Source organism: Aquarana catesbeiana, linkage group LG12 (genome assembly GCF_042186555.1).
Source record: "Aquarana catesbeiana isolate 2022-GZ linkage group LG12, ASM4218655v1, whole genome shotgun sequence".
Classification (NCBI taxonomy): domain Eukaryota; kingdom Metazoa; phylum Chordata; class Amphibia; order Anura; family Ranidae; genus Aquarana; species Aquarana catesbeiana.
In genome coordinates, this window is record NC_133335.1 from 39,413,181 (window position 1) to 39,425,248 (window position 12,068).

Sequence of the window (12,068 nt, forward strand, 5' to 3'; positions counted from 1 at the left end):
CCAATGAAGTGCATGATACGCAAAGGGTTGTTGTGAAATTGCACCCACAGAATAAATATCGTTGTCATAAACATTAGCTAGCAGGATCAGACCATATTCAGACCAATTTTGAGGTACCCAAGACTAGAGAAGGTCCAATCAACAAAGTTGTGTAGGATCTTTTTTATGCTAGTGTCCTCTTGCCACCCCCTTCCTTTTCCGAGATAAAGCAGATCAGAGTATAGAGAACTTGGCAAAAATAGAAAAAGTTTAAAGGTAAGGTCCTCTCCTGACCCCAAACCACCGCATATGACCTATGCCTTGCCTAACAGATAATACACATAAAAAAAAAGGCTTTATCATATCATTATGTGCTACAGGACTGTGAGTATTGTCACTTTTACACTTTGTATATAAGTAATCCCCATTGTTGGGAACAAATCCTGTCAAATTAGAACCTTGTCTGACAGTCTATGAAAGCTGGCGACAAGATAACTGCGCTGACTTGCAAGGGCTTATAACGGGACGTTCCGCATATTTTAGGATTATTGCTCGGCTGACATTTAATGCCTGCTGTCTTATCATCCTCTTACAGACGGGGCCACAGTGCTAGAGGAGGATCTAGCCAATGGAGAAGCACTAAAAGAACAGGGTCACACTGAGATCCCTGAGGCTACCACCGGTAAGGCAGAAGTTGGCCAAGTTAACCGCTAATTTGCCAAGGTTGTGCTTGGGAGCACCATGTTCCTCTGACTTTGGCTTGTGTGGCTGTGCTCTGCTCTCCTGCTCTAAATCCTTGCAAAGGGCATGCTTCCAATTTAGGCGTTAAAAGCTGGTTTTGGATCAATTATTTGTTAAAAAGCAGATTATTAATTTATTGAACAAAAAGCTCAATTACAATGACATACAAATTTTCCTGCTTAGAAATTCCTCTTACAAGTGAATCTCTATTTAACACTCACAATTACCACATTCATGAATACTTTTTTTTGTTTTACCTTTTTTATTTCATAATTTTTTTTGTATAGTCATGCTGCTGATCTGTGTCAGGCACTCCGCAGCAATTTCTACATACATCTGCTCCAGCAGCAGCTGCATGTCATCACTCACGATGGGCTTCCTGATGCTGTCAGTGGTAGAACATGCTTGCGTTCTAAACGTTGGAAAAAACGTTTATAGTCTCCACCAGAAGCACATGTAAGAGGGTGACGACACAGTGGGGAGACTGAGACAAAACATTGTCACCCTGTCACAGGAAGTGCCTGAAAAAGGATCCTTTATGGCAGGAATACCATAGATTATTTTATGAAAAGCTGCAATTTTAAAAATATTAGAAACGACTATCCATTTTTTAATATTTTTAAATTTGTAAAAAAAAATTAAATCATGTCGTTTTTTTTTTTTATGTTACATTTTTTTTTAAATCTGTGACCTAAATATTTTAATTTTTTTAAATACTGAAAATGACTCACTTCTTCAATATCTTTACATTTTTATGTAAAAAAATAAATAAAAATCTCTCTCTCTCTCTCTCTCTCTCTCTCTCTCTCTCTCTCTCTCTCTCTCGATTAAATAGATAGAGATTATATATAGATATATATATATCTCTAAAAAAAATATATATATATTTCTTTTTACATTTTTATATTAAATTCATTTTTTATTAGTATTATTTAAATATTAAAAATGATTATCAAGTTTTAAATATTTTTACAATTTTAAGTATTAAACTGATCTCTGAGCTGAAACGCAGGCAGAGGTGCCATGCCGATAGTGAAGACTCTGCACCATTATGCAAATAATGACATCTGTAGGTCTTTTGACCCTTTGGCGTCTAGCTACCAGTTACCAATTTCATGGATGACCTTACTGACCAACAGCGAGACACTGGGGATAGCAGGTCTAAGTGATGACTTCCACATAAAAGTCGGTATTTGCATATTAATGCACCTGGGTGTTTTTTGAAAATCGGTTGAGGTATGAGAAAGTATGTCTAGGTTGCCTGTGTTTACATTCGTGGATCAGTTTAGTCTGTTTCGGTATAGGTACAGTTTAAAGCATATCCAAAGCCAAAACTTTTTTGTTAAAATTTTTTTGGATAGAGTATAAAAGGATGGCAAACTTGATGGGGAGATTCCACCTCTATTTGTCTTGGTAAGACCTATCGAGGTGACCGAAAGTGATGAGTAAATACTAAATAAAAAAATAAACAGAAATAGAATAAATTTCTCCCAACACTTGTTGTGGTGACATTTGTCTAAATCCGGCCATAGATGGAATGAAATTTGGCTGGTTCAGCAGGGACTGGCCAAATTTGATCCAACTATGGGTAGGCTGGTTGTACAGAAGACTATCTCTTGATCGACTTCAGTACAACCAGCCTGTTAGAAATTTTTTGCTCGATCAATGCCACCGGCACTCTCCCCGCTGTCAGAATACAATAGCACTGTGGGAGGGATTCCCCCATCCAACTTGAGTATGTGAATGGGGGAATTGATTCATTTTCTTTCATTCAACCCTTTCCTCTTACATCCTGTTGTGTCTCTGGGTCAGGAACTGAAAGAAATTTTTTAGGCATGAACGCTTCCCAAAATTGCTTATCCAAAAACGAAAAAAGAAAGTTTTGACTTTATATATAATTTTTTGGGGGAATATAATACAGATTTCCAAACCTATAACAGTCTCTCCCTACCAGCACTAATTTAAAACTAATTAAAAATACATTCTTCTTGATCCTTAGCCCTCTTTTACTGCAGCCCTGAACTTCTTCACTTTGCCACCTTCTATCGCCTTTGCCGATAAATCTTCCTTTAGCCTGATCTTGCTTCTTCTGCACACTGTGCATGACCGCTTTCCTCTTTCTGGAATGGACATCTCTCTTCTGTCTCTTTGATTCTTCCTTTAATATTCTAACCCCCTCTCTCTCTCTCTCTGTGCTTGAACTGATTCTCGCAGCATTTTTCTGGTACCCTATTATACTTTTATTTCTATTCCTGCTGAGATCTGGTCACATGACTATGCCCCGGCTAAGTATGGCACTCAACAGTTGGCTTTGTGCTGGAATCATTCATAATGAGTATCTTGCTTTCAAGGCGCTCTCCAGCCTGCATTCTTCAGCATGTTCGACCCGTATCAGCAGAGCCTGGTTTAATCTTGGTGTGTGTGTGGCCAGTTTATGGGCACCTAGAGCCATTTACTTGATGTTCTGTTTATGTCCTTCAGCAGAGGAAGCTGGTGTTGGAGACACTCCCAGCCAAGAAGACCAGGCTGCAGGGGATGCAGCCAAAGGTACAGTCACTGGTGCGTGTTCATTCTACAGCTAAGTATGGAGGATTATTAAATGGTCTGATCATGCTGAAAAGAGTTGTTTGAGAAAAATTTGGCATCTAAGTAATAATTGGCATCTTCTTTTTCTCACCAACGGAGAGCATCCAAGGATGACTCTATTGGAGACAAACCCAGTGAACAGGCTGTGCATATGCAATTGTGTAACCTAGTTATATAGGATGGTGGATAGAGCGTGCAAAGCACAGAACTTGGTTGGTTGCCGCCCACAAATTATAATAAAACAAGGAGAGGATCCGTAACCAGGTCCATAACAAATCAGAATCCACTTAGTACTGGAACCTTGAGTAAAGTGAATTTTGATAGCACTATCTGCAGTGTTAATACATATGTTGCTGAATATTATGTAATATGGCTATATTTTACCAAAGTATGATGACTGGTTTGAAATGGGTATCAGTTTTGTTTATCAATTTAGTAAGCAGATTGATAAACTTTAATTTCTGATTGGTTGCTAGGAATCGCAGCCCACAAAAGCGATGTGTGTCTGTGGTTATAACCATTTCTTTACTGCTATGAAATGAGATGTCGCAAGCATTCCATTGCAAGCATATATACACATCAATCAAGTAAGCCAAAGTTTCGGGGCCATGCATGGTCTCTTTCTTAAGGCAACTTGAGGAAGGGACACTGCATGGCCCCAAAACAATGGCTTATTTGACTTCTGTATCATTGCACAAATAGAAAAAGAGTGTAAATGTTTGCAATGGAGTGCTGGTGATGTCTCATCTTTTCACTGTGATCTGCATGGCACCAGGGCTTTTTTTCTCAGAAAACAGGTGCAGCAACTCAACCACGAGCCACTCCCCTCACACACAAACCCTCCGAACTGCATCAAATAATGGAGGTGGTCAAATTTCACTAACAGTGAGAGGGTCTTAAAGGGGCATTAAATACCAGGAGTGCATTACGTGCAGAGTTGGGGGGGGGTGTAACACAGAGTGCAGAGTTCAAGGTTGCGTTGCATACAGAGTGCAGAGTTCAGGGGTGCGCTACACGCAGAGTGCTAACTTCTGCATTCCCCATCCACATCTCACTTTCACCCTTCTTCAGCTCTGACCTCTACATGCAACCCCTTCTACTGCCCCCATATTCTCCCCCTTCCTTAAAAGCTCCACCATCTTCCACCTTACTTTTGTTGCTGTATTAAGTTGAAGCACCCAGCCGACTCTAGTACCTCCCCACACACTGTAGGTGGCTCTACCTCTCTCACTTGCAGGGAGATCTAATGGGTGTGTCGGCATCTTCATTGCACCCCAGGCACCTGCATCTCCCTTGTCCCCATCCTGTACTCAGTGGGAGCCAATCAGGAGATCAGATCTACGGTAGGCCGTGGAGAGTCAAGGTGTCACTTGTAAACACAGAAGCTGGACTTCTGTGTTTACAAGTGATAGTGGTGAGCTGTAAGCAGAGGGCCTGAGTCAGAGATGGTGGAACTGAGTTCCACCAAGTTCCAGCTGAAAAAAGCCCTGCATGGCACCATCTGCTGCAGTCACTATGCGCACTCATCTGTTACCAAGGTTGAATGCTGGAAGGAGTGCAGTCCTATTCAATTTATTTATTTATGGCTGCTTTCATTTGATTTATTCAGGGTTTATATAGCACCAACAGTTTGTGCAGCGCTTTACAGTATAAATGGAGACAGTACAGTTACACTGCAATTCAATACAAGAAGCTTAGGAGGGCCCTGCTCCTGGGAGCTTACAAAATATTCAGCAATGATTGTCTAAAGAGAACCAGTCACTAATGGGCATCTGTAATTGGTGACAGGAACACAGACAAGTCCTCTCCCTCTTGCAACTCTTATGTATAATCAGAATAGGATGCATTGTAAACAGAAGATGGGGTTCTGATGCCAAGAGGTTGATTGGAGCAAGTGAGGACCCCTCTGTGTTTCTCGAAAGGTCTCTGATTGGGGATTGTCACTTAGTCTAAAACTTCCCTCAAAGGGCAGAGTAATATGTCTAACATGCAGACATGAACCCTAAAGTTTATGTAAACCCCAACAACGAAGGTCCCTTATTTTTTCCATTTTGTTCTATTAAATACTGTATACTATTAAAAGTGTTTTGTTGTATCTGTTCAATACGTGCAAAAAATGCCAGTTGATCAGTGAAAACCTGTAGAGACCCAAAAGCATAGTACCTCTGCTGCACTAAAATCCCAAGAGTCTTATCAGCCATGCCCCGTTCACCTTTGTGAACATAGTGGAAGGTGTTGCATACTTCCTCTCTTGGGTGTCAATGCTCCTTCTCCCTATATACAGTACAGGGAATGAGCGTTGCCACCCTAGGACAAGAAGTGTGTTACTGGCAGGATTTCCAAGTGAACATAAAAAGGAAAAATGTAAACAAATGCAATCACCAAAATGTAGGACTTGTTAAGCTGCAATATATTACATTGTCCTTCATAGGTTTATAAACACTTTAATCATCAATGCATGAACAATGATGATGATCTGCAGCTTTATAGTTGGCCGTACAGCTGTAGATGTAAAGTGTAAATGTATAATCTATTATTGCATACTGTAACACAATATCTAAAGTTTGTTCGGCACCTGATCCCTTTCATTTTCACCTTCATATTTGGGTTTCATAGATCAAGGTTGGACATATTGGTGCCATGTATAATGTTTTATGCACATTTGCTGTATAATTCTTGGATCTCAGCCAGCCCTGAGTTAGCCGTTTTTGATTTGTATAGCAGTCATTGACACACATTCATTACATGTTTCATTTTACTACATCAAACTTGCCATTTTTACCCGAACCCCAGAAATTAAACCCTCAGCAGCCACAGGTGAGACAGAGGCACAGGAGCTTTCTGGCAGCACTCCAGAAACGGAATCGCAACGGGAATTGGCGGACATTTCTGAAACTTCCGATTGGACCGAGAAGGAAACCCACCCACAAGACTATTGCGTTGTTACTGGAGACACATACGAAGATATCAGTTCAGGGTGGACTGCCATAAGTGGTGAGGTTACAGAACCTTCAGAAAGACCGGATAAACTGCATGACTTATCCAGGGGAACTAACGGCAAAGAATATGATCAAGATGGTTATGAAGGCAACCACATCTCATGGGAGGAACACAGCGATGAAGGTGGAGAGTTGGAGCAGGACATTGTTTGTTCTGGAGGCATTGGGGAAGAGTCACCTCTTGTTCCAAAGCCTCAGACAAATGGTCTAGTGGTTAAAAGCTTTACGACAATGGATGCCAACAAGCTGCTTGATGGTTCTGTTTTCACTGAACTGAACGATAAACAGGAGGAAGGAGGAGAGAAGCCATATGTTGACTTAGCAGCTGGTACTTTCTCTGCAGAAGACCAGTTGGTCCTCCCTCGCCCACGGCCCTCTGTGTCTGTTTACCAAGTGGAGGTCGATGCCAACAGAACTATAGACGGTGAGAACAAAATAGAACCATGTGAAGCTGCAGGCACACCTAGTGAAGAAATCTCCGGACAGCTTTCTCCAGTTAGCAGTGAGACTGTGGTGGCCCCCAGAAAGAGAATCTCTCCACATGGGTCTGGAATACCTGTCAGCCGTGTTCCTGTTTTCAGAGGTGTGTTTCCAGTTGACTTCTAATATGGCTGGTCTACTAAAGCCTTCTCTGACCTCCCATGGCTGCCTTCTGCTTTTCTAACTTGCTTGAAGGACGCACATGCAGGTGTGCACATCCCCTACCTTCCCTTTTCACCCTTCCCCAGTATTGTTCTAGATGGTTGGTTTTGTGTCACCCATAGAGCATGACATAATTGCATGGTCTCTGTCTACCCCCACCTCACTGCATGTCTGGCCACTGTGCACATCATGTGTGCTCATCTAACACTGAGAGGCACTTAGACAGTGGGTTACCACGGCTCTGCTATAACAAAGAACTTCGGGAAAATTGCATTTCTTTTTTTTTTTCTTTTTTTTATTTCCCCTTCTCTAGTTTTCATATTAACCTTGGTGCCCTCTCCGTTTGATGATGAATCACTTGGTGTTTGAGTTAGATCCTCCTTGCTTTAAGCTGATTATTTGATCTATAGACAAGCCCTTTTACTTTAGATTAGCTGCCTTTAATTTAGATTTAACTGTGTTTTTGCTGTAGTGTGCATTCTAGATGTTCAAAATGATTTCTATATTATTTTGTTGTCAGTGGTATGTTGACTTTTTTCCTTCACATGGTATATCTGTAGAAAATGTTAAGTTAAGCAATGTTCCCTGTGTCATGCAGCTCAGAGCTATCTTCAATGGGACCAACTGCTGCCTTTCAACAGTTGTTAAGTACCTGTTGGTCTAAGTCAGTGTTTCTCAACCTTTTTTCCAGTCAGGGCCCTGGCTTTGAAAAGTATTTTCAGTTTCGGGACACCCCAGTCCAAGGCTTGGTTCACGTTACTGCGTGTCGCGAAATGCTCTGCTCTTTAGGGGTGCCATTAATTCTTAATGGTACCCCACATATTGGCAAACGCGGGGTGTTTTTGGTGTGGTGCAATAAAAAAAAAAAAAAGGGTCAGGGACTTCTTTCTCTGCATTTCTGTGGGTAGGGCAGCTCACTGAAATGAATGGGCTGCCCTACATGCAGCCACACAGATGTGAACCAAGGGCTTGTTCACGTGTGAGGTTGGGGAGCGGTAAAACCACGTGGTTGAACTGTTTTTACAACCCCAGCTGCTCCTACTTTACCTGCAGAGGAAGCAACTGGTGGTGTACTCATGCTGTGTCCGCAGCTGGATGTATACTCAGGGTGAATGGGGCTGTACTGCAACCACCACTGCAACTGTGTGCCTTGCACGCTGTTGCTGTGTGGTGATGCTGCATTTATGGGGTTAAAACGGGTGGTGATGAGGCAACGTATTGCCCCTTTAACACCTGTCAAATGCCTGTGAAAAATCTGAGCATGGATTGCTTTTCAGAGGGGTGGCAATCCTTGCTGCTATTACAAACCTGCCATAAAAAAGCAGTTCTGACAGTATAGGAATAGGGGTTCAGGATTAAAAGTAACATACATTCATACACACATATATACAGTGACGGGAAAAAAGTATTTGATCCCCTGCTGAAAATCCAGAAAAACGCATTTCAAAAAAGTTATAAATGGATTTGCATTTTAATGAGTGAAATAAGTATTTAACCCCTTTGCAAAACATGACTTAGTACTTGGTGACAAAACCCTTGAGACAATCACCGAGGTCAGACGTTTCTTGTAGTTGGCCACCAGGTTTGCACACATCTCAGGAGGGATTTTGTCCCACTCCTCTTTGCAGATCCTCTCCAAGTCATTAAGGTTTTGAGGCTGACGTTTGGTAACAAACCTTTAGCTCCCTCCACATATTTTCTATAGGATTAAGGTCTGGAGACTGGCTAGGCCACTCCAGGACCTTAGTGTGCTTCTTCTTGAGCCCCTCCTTTTTTGCCTTGGCCGTGTGTTTTGGGTCATTGTCATGCTGGAAAACCCATCCACGACCAATTTTAAATGCCCTGGCTGAGGGAAGGAGGTTCTCACCCAAGATTTTACAGTACATGGCCCCGTCCATCGTCCCTTTGATGCGGTGAAGTTGTCCTGCCCCCTTAGCAGAAAAACACCCCCAAATCATAATGTTTCCACCTCCATGTTTGACAGTGGGGGTGGTGTTCATGGGTTCATAAACAGCATTCCTTCTCCTCCAAACACAGCGAGTTGAGTTGATGCCGAAGAGCTTGATTTTGGTCTCATCTGACCACAACACTTTCACCCAGTTCTCCTCTGAATCATTCAGATGTTCATTAGCAAACTTCAGATGGGCCTGTACATGTGCTTTCTTGAGCAGGGGACATTGTGGGCACTGCAGGATTTGAGACCTTCACGGTGTAGTGTGTTACCAATTGTTTTCTTGGTCGCTATGATCCCAGCTGCCTTGAGATCATTGATGAGATTCTCCCGTGTAGTTCTGGGCTGATTCCTCACTGTTCTCATGATCATTAAAATTCCACAAGGTGAGACCTTGCATGGAGCCCCAGACAGAGGGAGATTGACAGTTATTTTGTGTTTCTTCCATTTGTGATTAATCGCATCAACTGTTGTCACCCTCTCACCAAGCTGCGTGGCAATGGTCTTGTAGCTCATTCCAGCTTTGAAAGATTGTGTAGGATTACAATCTTGTCCCTCACATCCTTTGGTCCTGGCCATGGTGGAGATATCGGAATCTGATTGATTGCTTCTGTGGACAGGTGTCTTTTATACAGGTAACAAGCTGAGATTAGGAGCACTCCCTTTAAGAGAGTGCTCCTAATAGCTGCTCCTTACATGTATAGAAGACACAAGGGAGCCTGAAATCTTGCTGACAGGGGATCAAATACTTATTTCACTCATTAAAATGCAAATCAATTTATAACTTTTTTTAGAAATGTGTTTTTCTGGATATTTTTGTTGTCTCACTGTTAACAAAAAAAATCTACCATTAAAATTTATAGACTGATCATTTCTTTGTCAGTGGACAAACATACAAAATCAGCAAGGGGTCAAATTATTTTTTTTTCCCCAACTGTAAACATACCCACACATAAAAACACACATATGCAAAGGTGTACACGCACATAGAAACATGTGTACACATGTATACATCCTCTTAAAAAGTTGCAGTACAGTACCTTCCCTTACACAGCCGGGTACTTCACTGTAGGGGGAGGCAGAGAGTACAGAACACACTACCCCCCCCCCCCCCTCTTTGCTGAGTGTTTTCACTCTGACCGAGCTCCCAGTGCCGATGTAGAGTTTGGCTGGGGATCGGTCTCACCTGACGGCTTTTCTCTACCAGGATGCCGTGGCACCCCAGTTGAGAAAGGCTGGTCTAAGTTATGCAGCTCCAATGAAGATTACGCAGAGGTTTCATCATTTTATATTTTTGATCCATCTGGGAGAGCCATTCAAAAGGCATTACATTGACCGTGTTGCCTAATACTGTAACCTGCACTCGGTGGTGTATTATACCATGCAACAAATACCCGGCTTGGTGCTTGTGTATGGAGCCCGGTAGCCTATTAGCCCTGGATGTCTGGGATCTCCTAGCATAGACTAAGAAGGTGTGTCCAAACTCAGTGGTGCTTACAACATTTAGATGTTGCTCAGAAGCTGGCAAGGTAATACCAAGTCCAAGCTCCTGCTCATCCATTGGCAGCCCAGAATTTATTGCAGTGACCTCAACAGTCAATAGAAAGGAGCCCACATTGGTTTCTAAGTTGCCACGTGAGAGGAAAGCCTGATTCTTGACTTGAAGCTGGAGTTGAGGCCTGTATACAATGCATGTTGGGGTTCTGGTGGTTACATGAATACATAGAAGGCATTTTGGTGACTAGTAAAAGTATGTTCAGACTTTAGTGCCTGCTCTTAGAGGAATATGTTGGTTTTAAATGTTTTGGGCCATGTCATGTTCACTTTAAACGCTTCAATACTGCCCACTTTCACCCCCTTCTTGCCCAGACCAACATTCAGTGCTGTCGCACTTTGAATGACAATTGCGCTGTCATGCAACACTGTACACGTTTTTATCATTTTTTTTTTCACATGAATAGAGCTTTCTTTTGGTGGTATTTAATCATCACTGTTTTTTTTTGTTTTTTTTTAATTGCTAAATAAATCAAAACTTTTGAAAAAAAAGGAAACTCATTCATCTTAGCTTCTGTTATAATATTTTGCAAATAAATAATCTTTCTTCATAAATTTAGGCAAAAATGTATTCTGCATTTCCTTGGTGAAAATAGCCCAAGTCAGTGTATATTCACAAACTAGTCCACAAACTATGGTGTGTATGTGTATATGTATGTATGTATGTGTGTGTATATATATATATATATATATACACTATATTACCAAAAGTATTGGGACACTCCGCCTTTACACGCACTTTAATGGCATCCCAGTCCGTAGGGTTCAGTATTGAGTTGGCCCACCCTTTGCAGCTATAACAGCTTCAACTCTTCTGGGAAGGCTGTCCACAAGGTTTAGGAGTGTGTCTATGGGAATCTGTTACCCACTTTTTATGTTTAGTGTTTATGGGATTGTTTGACCATTCTTTTACAAGTGCATTTGTGAGGTCAGGCACTGATGTTGGATGAGAAGGCCTGGCTCGCATTCTCTGCTCTAATTCATCCCAAAGGTTTTCTATCGGGTTGAGGTCAGGACAGTCAAGTTCCTCCACCCCAAACTCGCTCATCCATTTCTTTATAGACCCTGCTTTGTACACTGGTCCAAATCATTTGGTGGAGGGGGGATTATGGTGTGGGGTTGTTTTTCAGTGGTTGGGCTTGGCTCCTTAGTTCCAGTGAAGGGAACTCTAAGGCCTTTCCAGACGAGTTGAAGTGGTTATAGCTGCAGAGGGTGGGCCAAATCAATATTAAACACTACGGACTAAGACTGGGATGCCATTAAAGTCTATGTGGGTGTAAAGGCAGGTGTCCCAATACTTTTGGTAATATAGTGTATATCTGAAAATCAGTCAATCGTGATTTACTGACAGCCTATCTCATTTCTTGAGGCCTGAAAATGCCAGGACAACACAGATGTTCCCCAAATTACCCCTTTTTGGAATGTAGAAAGTCCAAGGTATTTTTTTTGTAATTTTTTTCATTTTTTTTTGTTGTAATTTTTTTCACTTCTTTTTAATTTTTTTACATACTGTCACCAGTGCAGTACAGCATTATCATATAATGGGTGTGGTGGTGATCAGGGACACTGACTAGTGACCGTATGTACAAAAAAAACCACACACTGTGACCAGAGCA

At 41.8% G+C, this 12,068-nt stretch overlaps 1 protein-coding gene across 10 annotated transcripts in view; it reads left to right on the forward strand.

The window, feature by feature from the left end:
* Window positions 1-12,068, forward strand: part of LOC141114125 (microtubule-associated protein tau-like) — a 115,342-nt gene that overhangs the window by 63,938 nt on the left and 39,336 nt on the right. For 8 of the 10 annotated variants that reach the window (XM_073607619.1, XM_073607621.1, XM_073607612.1 and 5 more), the window contains exons 3-5: window positions 575-661; window positions 3,202-3,279; window positions 6,100-6,888. In XM_073607619.1, coding sequence (XP_073463720.1) covers window positions 575-661; window positions 3,202-3,279; window positions 6,100-6,888 — 954 coding nt within the window. The remainder of the gene's footprint in view (window positions 1-574; window positions 662-3,201; window positions 3,280-6,099; window positions 6,889-12,068) is intronic. The other 2 variants (XM_073607616.1, XM_073607617.1) reach the window with 2 other exon arrangements.